The sequence below is a fragment of the Ammodytes marinus genome, assembly GCF_949987685.1.
Source record: "Ammodytes marinus genome assembly, chromosome: 14".
Classification (NCBI taxonomy): domain Eukaryota; kingdom Metazoa; phylum Chordata; class Actinopteri; order Uranoscopiformes; family Ammodytidae; genus Ammodytes; species Ammodytes marinus.
In genome coordinates, this window is record NC_137218.1 from 28182571 (window position 1) to 28208712 (window position 26142).

The following is a 26142-nucleotide window of genomic DNA, read 5'->3' on the forward strand; positions in this document are numbered from 1 at the left end:
CCTCCACCCGCTCGTTCGGCTGTCATAAGAGCACAAGAGCCCTCGTCTTTTTTTCTCCCCCTCTCGTTGTTTTCACATGGCGATAAAAGTAAACACACACAGGGCGCACTGCAGACTACGTCACAGGTGCGCGCCCAGGAGACTCTGGTTGGGAGGGGGGAGTGAGCTGCCAATGCATGTGAGTCTGTGAGGCAGAGAGCCACAGGAAAGAGCAAGAGAAGCGAACACCAGCGAGTTTGCCGGTGGCGGCGGCGGCTAAAAAAAACACATTATGTGCCAGTTTGTATTCGATGGTCGCGATAGGGTCATTTTATACATCCCGGGGTGCACATCTCGCGATACATCGCATATATTCGATATATCGCCCGGACCTAATTTAGACTATGTCTTTCTTTGTGTTTCACTGTTTTGTTCTGAGTTTCTGCCCTCTCCCTCTCTCCCCCCCCTCTCTCTCTGTCTGTCTCTCTCTCTCTCTCTCTCCAGACTCTGTCCGGTTGGTGAATGGTTCCAGCCTGTGTTCAGGCAGACTGGAGCTGAAGTCTAACCAGTGGTGGTCCTCAGTGTGTGAAGAGGACTTTGACCAGCAGGATGCAGAGGTGGTGTGCAGGGAGCTTGGCTGTGGGGCTCCTTCAGGCCTTCATGGGGCGCTCTATGGAGGAGTGGAGGCTCCAATGTGGACCAAAGAGTTCCATTGTGAAGGCAACGAGTCTGCTCTCCTGGACTGTAGAAGCTCATCTTCAGATAGAGACACCTGCTCACCGGGACACGCTGTTGGACTCACCTGTTCAGGTAGAAGAGGAGCTAAAGCTCTGATTTGACTTTATGTATAAATAACGCTTGGTGGTAAGATGCCTCCGTGAGGTAAACAATTGCTATACTCTGAAAGTCCAGTGGTGGTAGGCAATGCATTTAAAAAGGTAAAGCTCCTCAGAAGGAACAATATGGTACAAGGTCATTGCAACCTAACCGTATGGAAGGTCACAATAACCTATGACCTTAGACCTCCAAAATATATTCAGTTAATTTTTGAGTCAGAGTGGACATTAGTGCAAAGTTTGAAGAATATCCCTCAAACTGTTCATTAGATATTATTTTCACAAGAATGGCCCGCACGGACGGACAACCCAAAAACAATACTTTTGGCATCCGGCTTTTGCCAGCATGAATGCATGAAGATGTGGGTCCCAAAGTTATAGTTTGTCTGGTTGGTCAAACTATAACCCCCCCTACCTGCTGACGTAAGCGCTTCTTAGTTCTTGCTCTGAAACCAGTTTTCCTGCAGAGAGACGATTCTTCTGCAGTGGAAACACACAGAACTGGTTTGCAATTTGTGACTGGCTTCGCACCAGCCCTCAAACTGCCTCATGGAAAAGGCTCAAACTTTGTTCTTTTGGGGCCGCTCTGGTGGCGTAGTTGATAGAGCGCGTACCATATAGACTCAGTCCTTGTTGCAGTGGTCGCGGGTTCAAATCCGAACCGTGGACCTTTACTGCATGTGATCCCCCCTCTCTCTGTCTCCCCATTTCATCTCTTTACTATCAAATAAAGCTTGAAAATCCCAAAAGAATATTTTAAAGAAAAAAATAATTGTTCTTTCACTGATGACTGTTTTGTTTCCGTTCAGAGCCTGTCAGGTTGGTGGGAGGATCCAGTCGATGTGCAGGAACATTGGAGTTGAATCATGAAACCGAGTGGAGACCAGTGAGTAGCGATAGATGGACCCCAAAGGAAGCAGCTGTTATCTGCAGAGAGCTGGACTGTGGCTCCGCACTGTCAGTGAAATGGAGAGATGAGTCGTTACACACACGCATGTGGAGGTTCAGCCCTCACTGTGTAGACTCTGCTTATGCCCTGAGGGACTGCGTCAAACAATATACATCTTCTACTTTCCTGGAGATCACCTGCTTAGGTAAGTGCATCACTATGTTACGGGCGGCTGTGGTGAAGTGGGTAGGGTGGTCATCCACTGGGTTGCAGGGTCAGTGGTTCAATCCCCCGCCTCCCTGCCACAGTAGACACTGAACCCTAAATTGCTCCCAGTAGTTAGCTTGCACTCTGCGTGGTAGCTGCTGTTATCGGTGTATGAATGTGTGTGTGATTGGGTGAATGTGTACGAAACAATGTGAAGCGCTTTCGGTTTGTGAAACACCAGGGAAAAGCGATAAATAAGTGGAGTCCATTTACCATGTTTCTATCTACTTCGAATTATCTGAAGACCTCTAAAACAGTCATGTGAATAAAGCAAGCAAAAGTGCGTTTCCATCCAGGTTCTTCCTTCTCCAAGCTGGTTGTGCCTGAAACACCTCCCTAGGCGACCAAGCGACACACTTACCAGACGCCACAACCACTTAACTGGCTCCTTTCTACCAAAGGAGCAGCAGTTCTACTCCGACTCTCTCAGTATAAGTACATACACATAAGTTCATACAAGAAAGCAACTTAACTCTCTCTCTCTCTCTCTCCAGACTCTGTCCGGTTGGTGAATGGTTCCAGCCTGTGTTCAGGCAGACTGGAGCTGAAGTCTAACCAGTGGTGGTCCTCAGTGTGTGAAGAGGACTTTGACCAGCAGGATGCAGAGGTGGTGTGCAGGGAGCTTGGCTGTGGGGCTCCTTCAGGCCTTCAGGGGGCGCTCTATGGAGGAGTGGAGGCTCCGATGTGGACCAAAGAGTTGCAGTGTGAAGGCAACGAGTCTGCTCTCATGGACTGTAGAAGCTCATCAGCTAGAGACACCTGCTCACCAGGACACGCTGTTGGACTCACCTGTTCAGGTAGAAGAGGAGCTGTTGCTCATTTGGTTCATGTCTGTTCTACTTTATCCACTTCTTTATATCATGAGAAATAAGTGTAGCCTGGCACAAGCTTCACAACTGTTAGAGCACAGTAAAGCATATATAAACACCTGTTTGAAAGGTAAATATACCCATACTAATTCTAGCATTCTTGAAGTGAAATACCCTGATGACTCTGTTGTTTCTGTTCAGAACCTGTCAGGTTGGTGGGAGGATTCAGTCGCTGTGATGGAACGCTAGAGGTGAAACAAGGAGAGTGGAGGCCAGTTTATAGCTATGACTGGACTATTAAACATGCAGCTGCTGCCTGTAGAGAGCTGGGCTGTGGATCAGTAGTTTCAATGGAAAGCAGAGAGGAGTCCTCATACCGATCTGCATGGACGACAACGTCTGAATATGTTCACTCTGTGTTTGCCCTGAGGGATTGTGTGAAACCAGATTCTTCTCACTTCAGCTATGAGCTCACCTGCTCAGGTATGTCCCTAAGTGATGTCATCTCTAACTAACTTTTACAGTGTGTTCCTTTCTCTGTCACAGTGACAGCCAGTGGTATCCTTTAGACTGAACTGTAAAGTTATCCAGGACAATGACATCTTAGTTATGCGTCCACACCAAACATGCAATCAAAGATTTGCATTAATCAAGGTTTTTCGTATTAGTTGAAAAAATTTAGCTGAAGCAAATCTATGCGTGAAGCATGAATGCCCATTCTTAGAACTAAATTCTTATGACTAGGAAATGGTTATTTTGGGGCAGAAAAACACTTAGGGTGTATTCACACATGCTGTGTTTAGTTCGTTTGAAACAAACTCAGGTGCACTTCCACCTTCGGTGCGCATCTTTCAGACAGGTGTGAATACAGCAATTGCACTCGGGGGCGGACCAAACAAACGCTCCGAGACCCAGCTGAAGAGGTAGTCTCGATGCGCTTCAAAACGCACTCTGCTGCAGTTCGTTTGTGGTGTGAATTTGGCCGGACTCGATCCGACCCAATTGCAGGAAGCACTGCGCCTTTTCTTTCTTTTCTTTTTTAATAAATCGCCATCAGCTTCACATTATGGGAAAGTGTTGTTGTCGCCATTGTTAGGAAGATTAGTTGTGGTTTGACCGGGAGCCCCGAGTGAAAATATTACATTTGATAATGACGCGTGCGGATCAGCGATCAGATGGAGAGGAGCGTCTCCCGTAGCCTACAGTGCCAACAGGTTCATGCTGCGCTTTGCATGAAGTGTGTGTTTTTATTGTTCTTCCCAACGGGACCGTCAATACTGTCCCCGTGTCAGTTTGGTGCTGAACTGCGCCGAACTGACACCCAGCTGATACACAGCTTAATCAGCTGTGTTTCAGTTTGAGCCTATTCTTCACGCGAGTCGCGCGTCCAGCAGCAAAAATACAGTAAAAATGATGTTTCACATCGTAGGCTAGAAGCCACATAACGTGGCATTGTCATAGGGCTACATATTATAAACATATGAAACAACAATAATTAGATTTTTTTCTTCTTTATTTATAGGCTAGATGTAGGCATTTTTATTATTTTTAACTCCATATTATATCAATGATAAATTCGCAGTTTTTACTTCGTTCTTCCTGCTTCTCTCCACCCCAGAATGTCTGTCCAATGAATGAATGACCTTAGATCACGTGTGGTTTTGCTTCGTAATGCTGGTTCACTTGCAAAAGGGGCAATATGAAAGTGGACCACACCAAACAAAAAAATCCAAATTCTATTTGGTCTGGACCAAAGCAAGTGAACTAACGGACTTTCCATGTGTGAATACACCCTTATAGTTACTGAAGTGGACTCTGTCCTTCTCTGCATTTTACTGTTTTGTTTTGAGTGTGTGACTAAATTTGATCGTTCTCTCTCCAGACTCTGTCCGGTTGGTGAATGGTTCCAGCCTGTGTTCAGGCAGACTGGAGCTGAAGTCTAACCAGTCTAACCAGTGGTGGTCCTCAGTGTGTGAAGAGGACTTTGACCAGCAGGATGCAGAGGTGGTGTGCAGGGAGCTTGGCTGTGGGGCTCCTTCAGGCCTCCAGAGGGCGCTCTATGGAGGAGTGGAGGCTCCAATGTGGACCAAAGCGTTCCAGTGTGAAGGCAACGAGTCTGCTCTCCTGGACTGTAGAAGCTCATCAGATAGAGACACCTGCTCACCTGGACAGGCTGTTGGACTCACCTGTTCAGGTAGAGAAGATTCTAGAGTGCAACACTCCCTTGATAACCTCTCCCTTTGGGAGGATTTACAGGAAGCTAATGTGGCCTTCAAATACAAAAGGGTAGTAGTTACTAAAGATCACATGGGCGCTCATTTACACTTGCCAGAGCGTAATTTAAGATCATGAATTTTGATTGTGATTTTCCGTCATAGTGTGGTTCATTTCCATTCAACGTAAACTTTTGTTATTCTGCTGACGACTCACTTGTGTGTGTTCAGAGCCTGTCAGGTTGGTGGGAGGATCTAGTCGTTGTTCAGGAACTCTGGAGATTAAACAAGGAGAGTGGAGACCAGTGAATGACTGGAAGGAGGACTGGACCCTGAAAGAAGCAGCTTTAATCTGCAGAAAGCTGGACTGTGGCTCTGCTGTTTCAATAGAATGGAGAAAGGAGCTTTCAGTCAGACCCGTGTGGAGAGTCAGATCCAAATGTGTTCAAGACGGATCTGCTCTAAGGGACTGTGCGACTTCATATTCATCATCCACTTTCCTGGAGATCATGTGCTCAGGTAAATCCACCATATATCATCATATCACCAGTCAATGTTTTTTATATGACTGAGCGTTGAAGTTATCCAGGACAATGACATGCTTAAGGGTTAAGAAGTAGTCTTGTTCCTGGAAGGTCAGTGCTTCAACACACCTTGATGCCTGATTTGTAGTTTTACGTTTTAGGGGTTACACATCAAATCAAATCGGTTTGATTTGTATAGCCCAATATCACAAGGGATCTATATTTGCAGAACACAAATAAATGCAGTTCTCCAAAGGTCAAAGACAGTAACAGTGTGGCACTTCTGTAAACTTACTTAAACTTGACTCATGTGAGACGCTCTCTCTCCAAGGCTGGTAGGTGGACTCTTGCTTCGATTTCCTCCATCTTTGTTCCAGTCTCATGCAGTCCTTTTTCAGGGGTCAAGTGTCATCAGTAAACCAGGAAGAAGTCCTCTTCGTTCGTCTGGTTTTTGTGGAGAGAGGTGCCACTGAATCCAGAAGGGTAGAGAGGGTTGAGTTCAGAACAGTTATCAGACTCTGTCACAGGTGCTAAAGAGGCCAGGACAATGGGAAGTTTTTCCCTTAAAGGGAAAATTCTACGATTTTCAACCTTAACTCATCTACCATAATATCCTTTGGGTCGCATTATATCCCCGTGTATTTTTGCAACATTGTCCATTTCGCGGGGACCGAGCGGGACCGAGCATCAAAATTCCATTCACCAGTGATGTTTCTGTGACGTATTTGGCAATGGGAGGAAGACTTGTGGACTACACTGCCGTGCAAAGGCAAAAGACCGTAACTTCATTTTTTTCAAAAATGAGTTTTTGTCATTTTTGGAACACTGGCCATCAGTTTTATCATGTGAACAAATATCTTGAGTCAATTCTGTTGTTTTCTTATCAAAATAAGATGCTGTTTTTGCCGTAACTTCCAAAAGCAGAGGGAAAGCCAAGGCAGAAGACCGTAACATCAGTTACGGTCCTTTGGCTTTGTTTTTGTGTCGCTATGGAACGTTCGGATGAAGTTACGGCTGAGTTACGGCGCTCTGCCTTTGTTTTACTTCTTTATATGTGAATGGTTTTACAAAGCACCACAGTGGAGTTACTGTTTACAGCGCTGGAGTTACGGTGATTTGCCTGTGTATTGCATGTAATTGAAGCACTTCTGCGCTTCCACATTAAAAGCATTTCACTGCCATCACATTAGCATTTCACTGGACAAACGTGAGTTGGCTTTTATTTTGAAGTAACAGGAAGGTGGGCAGCACCTTCACAGAGCCCACTGAGCTCGGCAGCGCTCCAGTAGCAACTAGCAAGACTGCTGTCTCCACACAGCTATCGGATACATGCCAGATTATAAAACACGCATTTAAAAATGCGGGCTCACTGTAATTAACAATGTGGGACAACGTCTCAAAAGTAATTGAAATGCGTGACTGCCCCGCACAAAGCGGGACATCTGGTCAACCTACTTCTGTCACACACACATTAACTTCAATAAAGTAAGTAATAAGCTGCCTGCCAATGACAGTCCAGTCCACTCACTGACTGAAAACAACGCGAGCGAGATGGCGATGCCTCAAGACACACCTCCCTGGCTCGGAGAAAACATAGCCTGAACGATAAACCAATCCAGCAGATCCTAGATCGCAGTTTACCTTTTCTTGAAATCTGGTCAAAATCCATGGCAAAAAAATATCCACCGAGGAGAAAAATCCATTGTCTAAATCCATAAAGAGTTATCAGTATTATTAGTCCATTCGCTGGCTTGTATATTTTCCCGTGCGGTGCCTTAAAGTGATCAGCTGTCATAAAGTGATTTTGGTCTCACGGTACTTGCTGAATACCACTTTTAAACATCTATGTAGTCTAGTCTAAAAGTAGGCTATGTCTTCATACAAGAACGCAAATTTGCTCGCGCTATCTCTGGATGTTCAGGGTATGAAGTGGGGCCTAACCAAACACCAATGTGTTTGTGAAAGTGTGTATTACAAAATGTTTTTTCATAATTATAAAGAGTAGCCTATTAGAATAGTTGTGGGAAGAATTAAGTCCCTGAAATCCGGACTCTCTCTCTCTCTCTCTCTCTCTCTCTCTCTCTCTCTCATACACATACATTTTCTATTCCATCAAAAACGCAGTGTTTTTTCACTGACTCTAGAAAACTTGCACATAATGGCATCAAACACATATTCCTATACGTTTATCAGAAAATTATAAATGGCATATAAGAGAATACATTTTACTGACATCCAACCTTTCAAATGTAAGAAATATAGGTGGATACTTTTAGGTGTTATTTTATCTCAAATAAGTACAACCATATTTTTTTTTTAATTTTCCAAAAATTAATAATTTTAGCCATAAAATTATTTATTTTTTTATTTTTTTTATATTCAATTTGTGTAGTATTATGCCTAACAAGACACCACTCACGTAATGCTATCATTGTTATAACAGGAAATGTTGATATAGAGTGATACAAATCCAAATTGTCAATAGAATAGAAGTTAAGGTCTTTTGCCTTTGCATGACCCATTATTGTTTCGCAGATAATACAAAGGCAGAGTACAGTAACTTCCGAATAAGGGTCAAAGGTCAAGTTAAAATTTTAGATTTTTGGGGGATAAATAACTTCCTTGTCATACAATAACATGCCAATTTTTCAAGTATCTACCTACAACTGATTTGGCAGGACAACAAAATAACTTTGAACTCATTTTTCTCAGTTCTACACTCTGGTGAGTTAAGGTCTTTTGCCTTTGTAGGGCAGTACAGTCCCGAGCACCAACCCCCCTCCCTGTGAATCCAGGGGGCGGGCTCTAAATGCACGTGCAAACCAAAACAAACCGTCTGTTCGTGACAGTTTACTAGTATAATTTCCTGCATTGAATTTTTGCATCTTTTCACACAAGCACAGACGATATCATGGATAAGGATACTTTTAAAAGTGTTTTGGCTGACTGGAATTAACCGGCAGGGTATTTAGTTGGGCCAGAGTAGCCTACACTGCTGAAGAAATTCAGTAGAAAGAGGAAATACAGCGTGCAGAGAGGCCGAGGCTGCAGCTGTTTTAGTCTTGGTTAGCATTAGCCTGCAGCTGCCCTGGCCATGTAAGACAATACAACTGGAGGGGACCCACTAGAAACTGAGAGGCATTTTCAATATCACAAAAGAGATTTGGAAAAGACAACACATACCAGCAAGACCGGGAGGGCAGATGATTGAGTGAGTAACATTATTTTTTTTTGCATGTTGTAACGTTATCTTTGTCACATTGTGTTGTCTGAGCCATTACACTGATGTTGCACTTCGTAGCATGTCATTTTCCTATAGCACTTTTCAAAACAATCCTTTACAACAAGTCAAATAAAATGACCAGTTTTTGGCTGCTATTGTTACATTATAGCTTTGTGGAGAATAACCACTTGTTTTGTGTTTTGCTTTCTTTAGACATAATCAACTTGCTGCACGTCGGTTCTTTATTGAGTGGGTGCTCCATAGGGGAGAGACTTGGCAAGGGGACCGCATCGTCTTACCTGCTTGTGTCATACAGCGCAACAGAGCCAAATATCCATCTCCAAATGGTCACTACAGAGGACAGGCTGAAGAATCATATGCAAATGTGTTCATTCTCCTTCACTGTATTTACAAATAGAAATAATTTTGTATAAACATGATTGTTTTTTGTCATAGCATAGGCAACCATTTTATTACATAGGTTTGATTAAATTCTACCTGCAGGATTTATGACTTATCAAATAAAAGTGAAATAGTTTTATGCTGGGAACACACCGCACTGGCCCCCTGCGGCGGTTGGCCGCGTGAAGGCAGGAGGCTCGCCGCTTGGTCATATTGGGCCATATTCACCGCGGCCGCCACATAGAAGGCGACGGTTGACCGCGTGAACGCAAGAGGCTCGCCACTTGATCATATTGGGCCATATATTCCTGACGCTGACAACGAGATCAGACCCGTCACACTTACGGTGCAACAACAACAATAACATGGTCCAGCTGTGCCAAAAAATACAGATGTAGGTACACTGTGTAACCAGCGGCAGTCATGTCACAAATATCATTAAAACAGCATGAAGACGCACCCCGATCGCAAATACACACACATTACACATTAACAGCAATTCAGCAACATACTAAACACAACAACAACAGCAGTGTGTGCTCAGCGGCAAAAATAAAGGCAGACATCAGCCTACCTGAAAGTGAAAGTGTGCCGGCGGACGGAGGACAACACTGGCGCTTCGCTGTACTATATTGGAATTCCACACGGACACTGCCGTCAAGTATGGGTTCATATTATCCTCTGGAACAGCACACAGGCACAGCTGTGTGAGTTTCACTATGCTAACCGGCGCTACCTTGGCTAAAGTACAACCAACTGCTAAACAGCTGCAAAATACACATATTTGCAGAATGTATTGGAAGCCTTATGTCCTCACTCCAGCGCCTTTCTCTCTTCCGGCGCTGCACTGTGGCTGCCGTGCTGCCTCTCGCTTCTGGCACTTTTGTTTGTTTATTGTTCGTTATCGTGAGCGTTTTATTGTTTGGATGTTTGGATCCGTCTAATCCCTCACTGCACTAAAAGTAACCATGGACCTGGTTTATTGGTGCACGATCAGACTGCTTATCGTGATTTTAAACACTTGTCTGGCCCATGGACACTTCCATGACCATGTCGCTGGCGTGGCAGGTGAAATCCAATATAGCAGAGAATTCCTCCTACTGATGCAAGATCGTATTTCTACGCAGACGTAGTAAACTCCATACCGGACTATCTCAGGACCAAACCAAAGAAATGGACTACCCGGACAAAGTGCAAACGCGGATCTAAAGGTGGCATTCGGCAAAGACTGAGGAGATTGAAAAACAAACTCCCTCTGCCCGTCACGCTGCTCATCAACGCCCAGTCCCTAAGAGCGAAAACAGACGAGCTGACATCAAATATCCGCTACCTGCACGAGTACCGGAGCGCCTGTGTCATGGCTATCACAGAGACATGGTTGGACAACAACATCACGTCCAGCGAGGTAGGACCCCTCGGCTTCTCTGTGTTCAGGACTGACCGGGACCCCACTATCACCGGGAAGTCCCGTGGGGGCGGGGTCTGTCTACTCATCCGGGACGAGTGGTGGTGAGAGAGAGTTTGTGTACTTCTGATATTGAACTGCTGTGCGTCTCCCTGAGGCCTTCATATCTGCCTAGAGAGTTCCCTCAGATATCGTATACATTCACCCAAAGGCTAATTTTGACAGGGCAATGGACATTATTTCCATTCTCTCCCACAAGCTCGAATCACTGTCTCCTGATGCCCCTAATTTTATTATTAGAGATTTTAATAATTGTCCTGTGAAGAAAAAGTGCTTACGTACATTCTATCAGTATGTGGACTGTCCCTCCAGGAAAAATAAGCTTTTAGACCTGTGTTATGGAACTGTCAAAGAAGCCTACTCTGCATCATTGCTCCCACCACTAGGGGCATCTGATCACAATGTGGTTTACCTCCGGCCTACATATCAGAGACTCCTGCAGAGGGTGAAGCCCCAAGAACGCTCAGTTAAAGTATGGAATAATGACAGTATTATGGCCCTGCAGGGTTGTTTTGATTGCACAGATATTTTTAATTGCCCTGATATTAATGAACAGGTAGAAACAATATCTGACTACATCAATTTCTGTGTAGACACAGTCATACCCATGAAAACGACCTCCCAAATGAGAAGCCCTGGATCTCCAACAAATTAAAGCATCTTATAATTGAAAAGAAAAAAGCATACTGGAATCAGGATGACACAGCCAAAAGGGACATACAGAGACAGATTAAAAGGCAAATACAGTTGGATAAGTACAGTTACAGACAGAAGATTGAGGCCACCTTGGTGTCAGGCAACTCCCGTGAGGCATGGCAGGGGATTAAGACCATGACCACACAAGGGCAGAGGGAAACCTGCCCTGATCCTGCCTGGAGATGAGGGACTGGAAAGGGCAAACCAGCTCAACAGTTTCTTCTGTCGCTTTGAGAGTGGCAGCGATGCTGGAGCTGGCATCGTGCTGCCCCCTCCACCCCCTGCATCTGACCTAAACATCAGACAATCGGACGTCTTTCACCTTTTATAGTCACTGTAACCCACGGAAAAGCCCTGGCCCTGACAACATCTGCGGCAATATCCTTAAGCACTGTGCAGAACAGTTAGCCCCTGTGTTCACTGACATTTTTAACTCCTCCCTTAACCTCTGTAAAGTTCCTACCCTGTGGAAAACATCTACAATTGTACCTGTGCCAAAACTGCCAAGACCCAAAGAGTCCAACGACTTCCGACCAATAGCGCTGACATCCCTGGTCATGAAGTGCCTGGAGCGTCTGGTAAAGAGGTACATTGTATCCCAAACCCACCATCTTATGGACCCCCTGTAATTCGCTTATCAAGCCTCCAGGGGGGGTGGATGATGCAATCTCAACATTAATGCACCTTTTGCACACTCACCTTGAGAAACCAAAGACTCATGCTAAGATTTTATTTGTGGATTTTACATCTGCTTTTAACTCCATGCAACCTAACATTCTTGCAGACATTTTAGCAAGTGAATTCAATCTTAATACAGGCATTATTTATTGGATCATGAACTTTCTTAACAGTAGAGTCCAGCGGGTCAGAGTGGGCTCATTTCTGTCTGATGCCATGACAACATCCACAGGCTCCCCACAAGGATGTGTTTTATCTCCTTTATTATTTATTTTATACACAAATTCCTGCACTAGCACTTTACAAAACAGGCACTTTATTAAATACGCAGATGACACAGCCCTAGTGAGTCTGCTACGGGATGAGGAGGTAGATCATGGGCCAGTTTTAGACTCCTTTCTAGAATGGTGCAATAAGTCACACTTAATTTTAAACACTAAAAAGACCAAAGCAATGTCCATAGATTTTAGAAAGTCACAACAATCCACTGACACTTTCATCAATGGGGAGACTATTCAGGTTGTTACAAACTACAAATACCTTGGCATTGTACTGGACAACAAGCTTAAATGGGACTCATGGACTGATCTTTTGCACACTAAGACACAGCAAAGGATGTACTTTCTAAAGAAAATGCTTGTTTTTAATGTCAATAACAAAATGCTCCAAATGTTTTATACTGCATTCATTGAAAGTGTTTTAACCTTCTGTATTGTCTGCTGGTTTGGAAATGCCACAGAGTCACAGAAAAAGACAATCAGAAAAACAGTTACAACTGCCAGCAAGTTACTTGGGATCACACTACCGAGCATTGAACACATTTACAAAGACAGACGGGTGAAAAAGGCCAATAACAGTGTATGTGACTGTACACACCCCCTGGCATCCCATTTTAAACTACTGCTATCTGGTCGTCGTTTCTGCCGACACCTTATGACCAAGAACAGATCCAAATTCTCTTTTGTACCACAAGCCATTAAAGTCTGAAATCAGTCAAAATAAGCTATGTCCAGCTGGCCTGGTCATGTCCAAAGGTGTATAGTGCATTGTAGTGTGTAATGTATGTTCTTCATGTTATGTATGTCAGTGTCTGATGTATGGACTGTCTGTTTGTGTCATTTATCTGATGTCATGTCATGAAGTGCGACTGTGCCGCAAACCCAACTGCCCCACGGGGACAATAAAGTTTTCTACTACTACTACCTCGTCTTGCAGACCACCGGGCAATCTCAACGCTGATTGGCTATCGCGGCGACGCCAAAAAGATTAATAATTTCATTTTCTGCGTTCGCCGCATATGTTGGCTGCGCCGCAAATGGCAGCGCCTTCTATTCACGCGCTTTGATGAGGCCACGCGCCGCGCAAGCTGGGTGAGTTTCACTATGATTCTTGGGTGAATGCGCGGCCACGCGCTAGTACATTGACTTTGTATGTAATCTCGCCGCGCGGCCAGTGCGGTGTGTTCGCAGCTTTAGAGAATCAAACACTGTATTGATCCCTGATATAAAAGAGGCAGAGTTTAAAATATCAAGCAAGTCAAACTATGTGCATTATTCTACACACAACTGTAAAGTATGTACATATACAAATCTAAAAAAGAAAAATATCATTTTCAGAAGATTTGAGTTTCCAGTGTGTTGGGAAAAACTATTGGAGCATAATGCATCCTTCGCCAAGGTAATGTTGAAATATTGAGTGATGTTTTGCAGCCGCTTCTTCTGTAGTTGGTTTTGGACATGTTGTGAGGGAGGGCAGGCTGTAGTGATGATGTCAGCACTTTGCAGGCAGCGGTAGGGTCTCCTTCGTGTGATGTCGAGTTCTACGAGGGATGCTCTGAAGTGGTGCGTGTGGGATGTAAACAGTCTTCACAACAGATTGCGTGGTCCTCTGACAATACACCATCTTCCTTTGGACCTCACCTGAAATGACAAATTATGATTGTATCACAAGGCCAGCAATGAAGAAATGACACAAGAAAAATCTGAATTCATCAATTTGAGTAGCAAAACATGCATCAGGTTAATGAGGAACTGGTTTTACAAAAATAATTTACTTGTATGACTGACTCATATCTAAAAGTATTGTTACACATTGCGTTTACTTACAATCAAAGACATCTATCGTGCACCGGGTCCTGTTGTTCTATCTGGTGTTGAAAATATAGTGCCTGCTGGATGGACCTGCCTCTGGTTCTAATAATGACGGAACAATGACATCCTAAAATGACAAACAAAGTGTTATACAGTAAGATAATGTTGCAATAAATATATAAAACAGACTACCAATATGTAACCATAGTTAGGTCAGTCAGTTAGTGCACTAACACAACAGTAGTATTTTGTCTTAGAAGACATCATGTTTAAATTAGCAGCCAAGCATATGCCAGGGTGTGGCTATGCATTTGTATAGTAAGAGCCAAGACGACACAAGGCTAGGGACAGTGCTAATCACCCAGTCATCACCATCAGCATAGCAATTGTTTATGATTTTGAAAAGCTGATGATTTTAACAACATCGCTTATCACCATGCACATGGAAAACAGACACACAGTCACACACAAACAGTCTTGCAAATGCAACTAAATCTTCCTCAAGGTTCAGGGGAACGTTTCTAAAATGATGGACAAGAAAATTGGACTTACATCTGGAGGGTGATCACTTTTTGTCGGAGTTGAAATTGAGATTGTTGCATTACATCTTGGGCAAACTGACTGTGGCTGTCATGAAGGCTCCTGGTGCTTTGGTCGTCGGTCTACAAATAGAAATATGAGCAGATATCACTTTGTTTTGTAAAGTTTCATAATGATTTGCAGTAACGTTATATAGTGGCGCTGATGTAAACCTAAAATGCAGTAAGTCTATTCATATTACCACAATATATGCAGTGTTTCCCCTACTATCTAGACCAGGGGTGCCCACAAGTTCAGCTTGTGAGCTACTTTTATAATGACCAAGTCAAGAAGATCTACCTACTATAAAAATGCAAAACATATTAGGCCCTGGGGCTGAGAGGTTTCGTAGGCCCCCTGAGAGTCCGTCTTACAACACAAAACTTGTAATATTTATTTTGATTAATAAACAAATCATTTGAAGGTAATATTCAGGGCCTTTTAGGGGGGTCCAGGGGCATGCCCCCCGGAAGAAAAATGTGAAACTTTTAAAGTAAAATGTATCAATCTGATGCATTTTGAGAAGAATACTAAGGCTAAATCAGCTGTGTCCTATGTGAGCTATTTAGTACTATTTTCTGGAATAATTTGGGGACACAGAAATACCAAAAAGCAGAAAGAAAAAATCTACAGGTTTAAAAAATCTCTCTGTGAAGTCTTTTTCTTTTTTTTAAAATACAGTATACCTTAATATAGGCCCATGCTCTTTGTAGCCATGAACAATGTAATTAAAAAAATATCAAAAATGTACTGGTGCCAGATCTCTGTATGCCCCCCTAGCTACTAAGGTTAGGGGCCTATAATGAGCCAGTCAATTGTTTATTTTTTTAAATAAAGTTGTTCGGGGTCTTCAAAGATTAGGAGCCTATATTGAGCCAGTAAAAAAAAATATATAATTAAGAATGCCTTCGCGATCTACCCACAATGCCTTCGACGTAATGGGCACTCCTTATCTAGACATTGCAGCAGGTTTTGTAAATGTGCACTTGTGTAATATGTGCGTAATATGTAAAACTAGCCTACCTGTAGAACCTCTGAAAACAAGATTTCCCTCCTTCCAAAACATTGATGTTACACAGAGGGGCCTGCTGTTCCCCTCACGAGTTCACTTCTAGCTGTAGCTAAGTTACCTTAGTGGCTAAGGTAACTTGGCTACAGCTACAGCCTTAGGTAGGCTAATTCCTCATCACTTGCCCCACCAATCAGCCTTACATCGGGACACAATATTCAATAGCGGTGTGGGCAGCACAATATCAATGTAGGGGAAACACTGATACTAACTACAGTAGACTACTATCAGGCCCCCAGGACGCTGCCTTCTCCGAGCAGCCAACATGGACAGGTGGCCACGCCTGGTATTACCAGTGTTGGGAATAACGCCGTTTAAAAGAACGGCGTTAGGTAACGCCGTTCTTTTTTCAGTAACGGGGTAATCCAACTCATTACTTTTTCCGTCGTTACAACGCCGTTATCGTTACTGAACATTAAATGCGGTGCGTTACTATGAATTAATTGAATAAATTGTGTAATCCGAACGCACCCCTGGCTCCATACTATACAAACTGCTAGTGAGGAGACCAGTGTGTTTTATTCAGTGTGGATGACATTACCTGTATAACTGCGCCGTCACGTCAGTCAGCCGGAGCGCCTGTTTAGTTTCTTTTTCTTTCTCTCTCTGTTGTGTGAGCATGCACGTTGCCGCAGTAACCACCTATCAATCCACGGTTGAAACGTGCTTTCCCTGAGTTTGTTTGCATCACCCTTGTGAGTAAGTGCATGGAGTTTCCCGATCTATATAAATTATAATTTATGCACGTTATTAAACGGCCGCGATTCGCCGGTTGCAACAGCTGTTTAGCGTGTCATCACGAGCCGAATATTGCTATTGTTCTTTTCCTGGGATCTGTATGCTGCTGTGCATGTTAAAGAAGGAAATAAACAGGATAAATCCTTACTCCTCCTCTCATCGTCTCATGCTTCATAGTCTGACGTTTTTGGCCTTAAGTGGTGTTTTAGCCGACACCCCTGAAGTGAATCCAGTGATATAGCAGATCAGCACGGTACATTCAGCAGTTTCCTCTACTACTTTTGTTGAGAACAAAATACTTGAAGTGCAGGATAAACATCTTGCTGTATGTTGATGTGCAATAAATAGGCTATTAAAGGTTATGTAGCCTACAAGTAGGCCTACCTGTCTGTTCTACTCATTTCAACTGACTTGTGAAAACTGCTCAGAAAAATCAAAATTTTTGACATATAGCAACTTTTTTTTTTACAGTAGGCTAAAGCAAATCGTTACTTTCCCTGGTAACTAGTTACTTCTATTATAAAGTAATTCAGTTACTAACTCAGTTACTTTTTGGAACAAGTAGTGAGTAACTATAACTAATTACTTTTTTAAAGTAACGTTCCCAACACTGGGTATTACACGCATTTGACTGTCTGGGACGGGTCCGTAAATCAAAATGGAGATCATAGGGAGTCCTGCCCCATTCATTCCCAATACTATTTCGTCAAACAAGAATGTATCTCCGCTAAATTTTTTCTGGATATCAATCAAAGGCTCATACTTTTCTTTAGACCATGTACTAATAGAATGGAAGTTTTTGCTTTTCAAAACGCCACCGAAAGCGTTTTATAGCCGTTTTATTTTCAGTTTTAGCCGTTGGGCGTGTAGCCGCTAAAAGGAGCCGTAGTGAAACAACCGTTGCTTCGGCCGGCCCGGCCTCCGATGGCGGGAGGAATCTTCGTTTATCACTATATTACTTTACAACGACGGGGTGTAATTTAAAGATTACATACAGAGAATCATCGGGGATTAGTAACTTATACTTCCATGGTCGATAAACAATGCAACTGTGCTCGTCCCGCTTAGCTTAATGCACGGACATATTATAACGTTACACTGCTCGCGTCATGCTTTAGGGGCGTGCCAGGGCTCTCATGAGAGCAGTATGGCCGCTTCCTTGTTGCTTCTCTGCGCCAATGAGCAGCTTTCATAGGAATGAATGGGCGCATGTTTCAATACGGTGTCCATTTCTTTATGTCCATGACTACTATGCAATTTAGCTCACGTTAGCTTACCTTTATTTGGATTCTTTTTCCAGGGGCAGGCCCCCAGGACTCTGCCTTCTCCGGGCAGCCAGCATGGACATGTGGCCACGCCTGGTATTACACGCTTTGACTGTCTGGGACGGGTCCGTAAAACAAAATGGAGATCATAGGGTGCCATCCCCATTAATTCCCAATACAATTTCGTCAAACAAGAATGTATCTCCACTAAATTTTTCTGGATATCAATCAAAGGCTCATACTTTTCTTTAGACCATGTACTAATAGAATGGAAGTTTTCGCTTTTCAAAATTCCACGGAAAGCGTTTTATAGCCGTTTTATTTAGGTGTGGAGCCGCTAAAAGGAGTCGTAGTGAAACAACCGTTTGTGGTGTTTGAATGGAAAACATGTTATATCTGGTTATGCCTGTAGGGGGCGCGATAGATTATATGTAACTGTGTAACCATGAGTTGCCAGAAGAAGCCAGTCTGTAAGAGAAACAGACATGTTCATTGTTGCTGTACGCCTGCTATTAAAGTAGCCACGTTTCTATGCATATTCTTGTCTGTCGTCTTTCACCATAAGTATCCACACAGTCTGTAGAGACACAACACCGTTGCTTCGGCCGGCCCGGCCTCCGATGGCGGGAGGAATCTTCGTTTATCACTATATTACTTTACAACGACGGGGTGTAATTTAAAGATTACGTATAGAGAATCATCGGGGATTAGTAATTTATACTTCCATGGTCGATAAACAATGCAACTGTGCTCGTCCCGCTTAGCTTAATGCACAGACATATTATAATGTTTACACTGCTCGAGAATGAGTAACGTCAGTGAAACGCAGTGTTAATTTTGGCAGCAAATTCTGATTTAGTCTTAGTCTTTTGAATATCACACCATTTAGTCTTAGTCCTATTCTAGTCATCTGAAATCTTTTAGTCTTAGTCTAGTCTTAGTCAACTAAATATAAGCAGTTATATAGTTTAGTATATAATATACAGTATCTCACAAAAGTGAGTACACCCCTCACATTTCTTCACATTTTTCTTTATATCTTTCCATGGGACAACACTGAAGAAATGACACTTTGATACAATGTAAAGTAGTCAGTGTACAGCTTGTATAACAGTGTAAATTTACTGTCCCCTCAAAATAACTCGACACACAGCCATTAATGTCTAAACTGCTGGCAACAAAAGTGAGTACACCCCTTAGAAAAAATGTACAAATTGGGCCCAAAGTGTAAATATTTTGTGTGGCCACCATTATTTTCCAGCACTGCCTTAACCCTCTTGGGCATGTAGTTCACTAGAGCTTCACAGGTTGCAACTGGAACCCTCTTCCACCCATTTATGACAGCATCACAGAGCTGGTGGATATTAAAGACCTTGCGCTCCTCCACCTTCTGTTTGAGGATGCCCCAAAGATGCTCAATAGGGTTTAGGTCTGGAGACATGCTTGGCCAGGCCATAACCTTTACCCTCAGCTTTTTTAGCAAGCCACTGGTCGTCTTGGAGGTGTGTTTGGGGTCGTTATCATGTTGCAATACCACCCTGCGGCCCAGTTTACGAAGGTTGAGTGCACGTGGTCAGCGTCGTACACAGAGGTTGGCTTTGGAAAATAGACGTATGAGTGCTGCCAGCATTGCTGAAGGGCTTGAAGGGGTGGGGGGTCAACATGTCAGTGCTCAGACCATACGCCGCACTCTGCATCATTAGAACATCATACTGGTCTGCATGGCTGTCATCCCAGAAAGAAGCCTATTCTAAAGATGATGCAAAAGAAACCCCACAAAAAGTTTGCTGAAGACAAACAGACTACGGACATGGATTACTGCAACCATGTCCTGTGGTCTGATGAGACCAAAATACATTTATTTGGTTCAGATGGTGTTAAGAGTGTGGAGCGGCAACCAGGTGAGGAGTACAAAGACAAGTGTGTCTTGCCTAGAGTCAAGCATGGTGGTTGGAGTGTCATGGTCTGGGGCTGCATGAGTGCTGCCAGCACTGGGGATCTACAGTTCATTGAATTCTAACATGTACTGTGACATACTGAAGCAGAGCATGATCCCTTCCCTTCATAAACTGGGCCGCAGGGCAGTACTGCAACATGATAACGACCCCAAACACCCCTCCGAACGACCACTGGCTTGCTAAAGAAACTGAGGGTAAAGGTTATGGACTGGCCAAGCATGTCTCCAGTCTTAAACCCTATTGAGCATCTTTGGGGCATCCTCAAACAGAAGGTGGAGGAGCGCAAGGACTCTAATATCCACCAGCTCCTTGATGTCGTCATGAATGGGTAGAATAGGGTTCCAGTTGCAACCTGTGAAGCTCTAGTGAACTACATGCCCAAGAGGGTTAAGGCAGTGCTAGAAAATAATGTTGGCAAAACTAAATATTGACACTTTGGGCCCAATTTGGAAACATTTTCTTAGGGGTGTACTCACTTTTGTTGCCAACAGTTTAGACATTAATGGCTGTGTGTCGAGTTATTTTGAGGGGACAGTAAATTTACACTGTTATACAAGCTGTACACTGACTACTTGACATTGTATCAAAGTGTCATTTATTCAGTGTTGTCGCATGGAAAGATATAATGAAATATTTGAAGAAATGTTAGGGGTGTACTCACTTTTGTGAGATACTGTATATAGGGGAAGGTGGGGTGATTTGTGCATTTTGGAAGTTGCAAAACCCCTTGTTTCTAGAAAACCGTGGAAGAAATTGGAAATGTGACCACATATTTAAGAAGAGCCATCCATTTGACTCATCCTGTAAAGAAGGGAGACACAAGGAATAAGATATAAGCACATTTAAGCTCAAAAAACTGTGTTTTGCCTTTCAAAGTAAAATTTCCATGATCAAGGTTTTTTGATTATTGTGTCTGAACAATTATAGACACGTTTGAAAACATTTGACACATGTTTTAGTGCTTTGGTATGCTACACTTTGAGTCTATATAGTTAGCACAATGTCAACCCTAAATTGCTGCATCATGCCTATTATCCAAAATTCTGGGGATGGGGTGATTTGTGCGCAAGGGCCTGGGTGAGTTATAAGTAAGTAAGTAAGTAAAATGTATTTATAAAAGCACATTTATGACAGTTTGCACTGTCCAAAGTGCTGTACATAGTGCATTCAGTAGGTAAACAATGAAGGTAAAATAACAATAACCAAAATAAAAGACGTAAAGCCCATACATCCACATAAACACAGATAGTAGTGCAGAGGTAAGTAAGTAGTGCAGAGGTTAATGGGGAGGAAACACCAGGGTGTACATATGGGTTTTGAGCCTTGATTTAAAGGCAGAAATGTAGGGGGAATCACATTTGTCAGGTGGCAGTTGGTTCCACAAGCACGGAGCAACTAGTGCAAAGTACATTTCTGAGAGTTGTGCCAGTGGCATGGCTGTATACGCTGGTCACCAAAAGAAAGTGATAGTCTACAGTAGCTCAGGAGAGAGTGACATCTCAATTCCACTTAACGACACCACTGATGAGAGTTCAGATGGCCAGAAAGATGATGATGGTGACTTTGTCATTGTGACACAATGACGCACAAATCACCCCACTACGTGGGGTGATTTGTGCGACAAGACAACTTTTTTTCCGAAAGCTATATTTCTTAAACAGTTTATTCCAGATCCAAAGTTTTTATTGCCAGGGATGCACAACATCCTGAAATATATGTACATATTTGAGTTGGAGACATAACTGTCAAGGCCTCACTTTAAAATCACTTTGAGTAAAAAGTTGCACAAATCACCCCACCTTCCCCTATTATATATTATATTATATATTATATAATTTAGTTGACTAAATTTACAGTGGACTTAGTCGACTAAGTGTTTCTTTCTTCATAGAATGGTATTAAGCTTTGAATATGCAATACAGACACAGATTTAATGGTTGCAATACAAAACATGTATTCTATTTAATTTGTAATAATCTCACATAAAATCAGTGTACCTGACTGGATAGGGGGGAGGGGGGCTTTAAGAGCCTGTGCCCGGGGGCCCATTATCTCATGATCTGTCTATGAACCAACTGGATTCCACAATCTTTTTTCTTTTTGCGGGGAGGATGCACAAGCATTATTTATAAAAAGTTAACATAAAATAAATATTTAAAAAAGTGGGGGGCCCCACACTAGGTCTTGAAACGGGCCCCGAGATCGTTAAGGCCGCCCCTGGGCAGCAGCAGCAGTACGCAGTTGAGGTGCTGATAAAACTGAGCAACTGCGCTTTCCTCTAAGCAACACTGCTGCCGCTGTGTGTGTTCGGACTTATTTTGCATCAAAGCCTTTTTGATAATGAAATTAGATGTTTTAATTTAACGCTGTCCATGCGTCGGAGTTGATTGTAACTTACTCGGGTGAAAACAGAAACTAACGAAGGGAGGCGGCAGTTTCACAGTTCATTTCCTATATAGTTTCGCAGTCAGTTTGGGGACATATGGCTCTGTGTATTCAAGCTCGAGACATAGCCTACTACAAACAGATCGCGGAACTTGGCCGTTTCCCTAGACAACGTTAACGGGTTTTTCTGCACAGCGGCTCACTCCACCCGCTCACACTGGCGCGGTGTCCCGTCGATTTTCACCGACACACAGGGTTGAATTTGCTGCTTTGCACTGATTGGACGCTCCCTCAATGCTTGTGGCATCTGTGGCATTTTGCTGTGAGACAAAACTGCACATTTCAGAGTGGCCTTTTATTGTGGACAGTCTAAGGCACACCTGTGCACTAATCATGATGTCAGATCAGCATCTTGATGTGGCACACCTGTGAGGTGGGATGGATTATCTCAGCAAAGCAGTAGTGCTCACTATCACACATTTAGACAGATTTGTGAACAATGTTTGAGAGAAATGGTAATATTGTGTATCTGGAATGAATTTTAGATCTTTAAGTCCATCTCATGAAAAATGGGAGCAAAAACAAAAGTGTTGCGTTTATATTTTTGTTGAGTGTATGTCCATGGGCTGGGGCTATGCATCACGTAACAGTGAGAAGAAACAGTGAAATAATACGAAGCACGCTATTACTGTTCAGTTTACACAGGTGCTGTGTCTGTGTGTATGTAACCATGGTAACGCAAGAAGCTCGGAATCTGGGTGGGCTGCAGAGCTTAACCCCCGCGCAATGCATCCTGGGGCATGTAGGAACTGTAAAAACGGCTGTGTCAGCACCACGTCATCAGTGCAAATCCGAAATCATTGTGTGGCAGAGAGCCAATACGGATACATTTTTTGGTGGCTTTTTTCATTTGACTACTAATATACTCAGCCCTGATATACCATTCACATGAAAAGCGGCAAATTTTCCCTTTAAGGTTGTCACAGTTGTCGGACCAATATGGCGACTGGTTACCACCGGTCCATCATCACCGCAAGGGCAACCCAGAGCAACCTCAAATTTCATAAGAAAATTATTGGATATTACAGAAGTGATAGGAGAAACACTTGCCAGGAGAGGATGAGGTCCAGGGTGTTTTCATCACAATGAGGAGGTTCATTAACAAACCCAAAACTATCAATAATACTTAACAAGGCTTTCCTTAAGTGATCTGCTGCCTTATTTGGGTGAATATTGAAATCACCAATAATTAGGATCTAATCAGAATGTGTGATAAGATCCGCAAGAAAGTCACCAAATTGTTCTAAAATTGTGAGTATGGGCCAGGGGGCCTATAGATCACAACCAAATTGAAACCCTCTTCATGAAAACCATTGTTCCGATTTGCAGGAGGTGGCCTCATTACCAGAGCCTTGAATTAATCACATGAAAATAGATTCATAAATAAGGGCAACACCTCCACCCCGTCCAGTATCCCGGGCCACATGAGTAGTTGGAGAAGCCTCATTTAGAGGTAGAAAAAGTTTGGCTGAAGCCATGTTTCACATAGACCAATCATGTCTAACTTGTGTTCAATAAGCAAGTCATTTATCAATAACGTTTTGCTAGATAGAGATCTTATATTTATATATTACATTGTCTCGGATGTGTGCCTGACAACAAAAACTATGGAAAACTAAATAGAGTAAGTACCATGTAATGGAAAAGTGCCATTAGAAATCTAGAAACCAAAGTGATAGGACTACAGGATTTGGTAGATTCTACAGAAGACCCTAATTGGAGGGAATTAAATAGGTGTCAAGATAAATCATTCTATGCAAATGTAATGTTGAAGACAATTGTCCCAGAATGATCTCTCCCCTTTCTACAGATGTGGTCCGGTTGGTGAATGGTTCCAGCCTGTGTTCAGGCAGACTGGAGCTGAAGTCTAACCAGTGGTGGTCCTCAGTGTGTGAAGAGGACTTTGACCAGCAGGATGCAGAGGTGGTGTGCAGGGAGCTTGGCTGTGGGGCTCCTTCAGGCCTCCAGAGGGCGCTCTATGGAGGAGTGGAGGCTCCAATGTGGACCAAAGAGTTCCAGTGTGAAGGCAACGAGTCTGCTCTCATGGACTGTAGAAGCTCATCAGATAGAGACACCTGCTCACCAGGACACGCTGTTGGACTCACCTGTTCAGGTACAAGAGGAGCTGCTGCTTTGATTTGCCTTGCATTCTGAATCACATACATTTTCTTTGTACAATATTACGTACCTCAGCTGCCCTTGAAAATAATGTAGTTTGCTAGGGCTGCCCCGTGAAATTCGATGATTTGAATCATCAGCCTGAGCCCCAGCAATAGACATATATTCTTCAAGTCCAATCATCAGGGTTTGTTTTGTTTGGATTGTATGTCAAAATTGCCCCCAAAAAGTATGATGGTGTGCTCACTGCAAAATGCGACAGGATGTAGTTGGATATGAGGATACTTTTACTGATGACTCTCTTGTTTCTGTTCAGAGCCTGTCAGGTTGGTGGGAGGATCCAGTCGCTGTCAGGGAACACTCGAGCTAAATCAGGGAGAATGGAGACGGTTGTACGGCTCTGACTGGACCCTGGAAGAAGCAGCTGTTGCCTGTAAAGAGCTGGACTGTGGATCTGCTGTTTCAATACAATGGAGAGAGGATTCCTCAGACAGGCCAGTGTGGGGGATCAGATCCGGTTTTGTTAACTTTGGGTCAACTCTGAGGGACTGTGTCAGACCAGATTCATCTTCAACTTTCCTGGACATCACTTGCTTAGGTAAGTCCATCAGGCCTCATGTGAGAATGGTCGGGCGCGGGTGTGAGCATATTGATACGGCGCAATTTGAGCATGACCGGAAAAATACAAATGTCAGAGGCTGGAGGAGGAGAGTACTTTTAATGACGATGAAAATGTCTGCAAACTGGAGGGATGAAGAGATACGCGAGCTTCTGGCAGTTCAGGCGACGTGGAGATCGTTGCACAAGTATTTAGAAAATATGTGAAAATGTGAATAGGTAAAATAGATAATCAAAAGATAAAACATCTCTCTCTCTCCCCCCCTCTCTCTCTATCTCTCTCTCTCTCTCTCTCCGTCTCTCCAGAGTCTGTCCGGTTGGTGAATGGTTCCAGCCTGTGTTCAGGCAGACTGGAGCTGAAGTCTAACCAGTCTAACCAGTGGTGGTCCTCAGTGTGTGAAGAGGACTTTGACCAGCAGGATGCAGAGGTGGTGTGCAGGGAGCTTGGCTGTGGGGCTCCTTCAGGCCTCCAGAGGGCGCTCTATGGAGGAGTGGAGGCTCCAATGTGGACCAACGAGTTCCAGTGTGAAGGCAACGAGTCTGCTCTCCTGGACTGTAGAAGCTCATCAGCTAGAGACACCTGCTCACCAGGACACGCTGTTGGACTCACCTGTTCAGGTAGAATTCCACATTTTGTTTTTAAAATATTTGCCAAAAATCAAACATTTGCATCAACAAGATGCTGTAAAAACATAACATTTCTATTTGACTCACTGTTCAGGTAGAATATGAGTTGATTCTTTGATCTGGTTAATTTCTTTTGTAATGAAACTTCATTATCATGATTTTGCTAATGCCTGTCTTGTTTCCATACAGCACCTGCCAGGTTGGTGGGAGGATCCAGTCATTGCGATGGAACACTGGAGATAAATCAGGGAGAGTGGAGACCAGTCTACGGCTACAGATGGACCCTGAAGCAAGCAGATGTGTTCTGTAAAGACCTCAACTGTGGAGCAGCTCTTTTTACAAGACAAAGAAAGGAGTCCTTATACAGACCCATGTGGTGGATCAAACCAGACTGTGCTTATTCTGGGTCGGCTCTTAGGGACTGTGTCAGACCGGAAACCTTAAACCTCATGCTAGAAATCACCTGCTCAGGCAAGTCCATCAGCGTTCTATTTAAAAAAAAATGTTTAACCTTTATTTATACAGGTAAATCCCCTTGAGACAGGAGACTCTTTTTCAAGGAAGACCTGTTCCCATTTACACGTTACCATTCACAGACTGATAGCAGCTTAACTATCGACATTCACACGAGGCAAGGTGGGTGAAGTATCTTGT

At 43.4% G+C, this 26142-nt stretch overlaps 1 protein-coding gene across 1 annotated transcript in view; it reads left to right on the forward strand.

The window, feature by feature from the left end:
- Window positions 1-26142, forward strand: part of LOC307261225 (scavenger receptor cysteine-rich type 1 protein M130-like) — a gene marked incomplete at its 3' end in the record, with an annotated part of 83032 nt that overhangs the window by 11498 nt on the left and 45392 nt on the right. Inside the window, exons 5-14 of the mRNA XM_080041716.1 lie at window positions 484-789; window positions 1625-1909; window positions 2466-2768; window positions 2982-3263; window positions 4663-4974; window positions 5225-5512; window positions 23936-24238; window positions 24560-24841; window positions 25168-25479; window positions 25678-25959. Of these exons, the coding sequence (XP_079897842.1) occupies window positions 484-789; window positions 1625-1909; window positions 2466-2768; window positions 2982-3263; window positions 4663-4974; window positions 5225-5512; window positions 23936-24238; window positions 24560-24841; window positions 25168-25479; window positions 25678-25959 (2955 nt within the window). The remainder of the gene's footprint in view (window positions 1-483; window positions 790-1624; window positions 1910-2465; window positions 2769-2981; window positions 3264-4662; window positions 4975-5224; window positions 5513-23935; window positions 24239-24559; window positions 24842-25167; window positions 25480-25677; window positions 25960-26142) is intronic.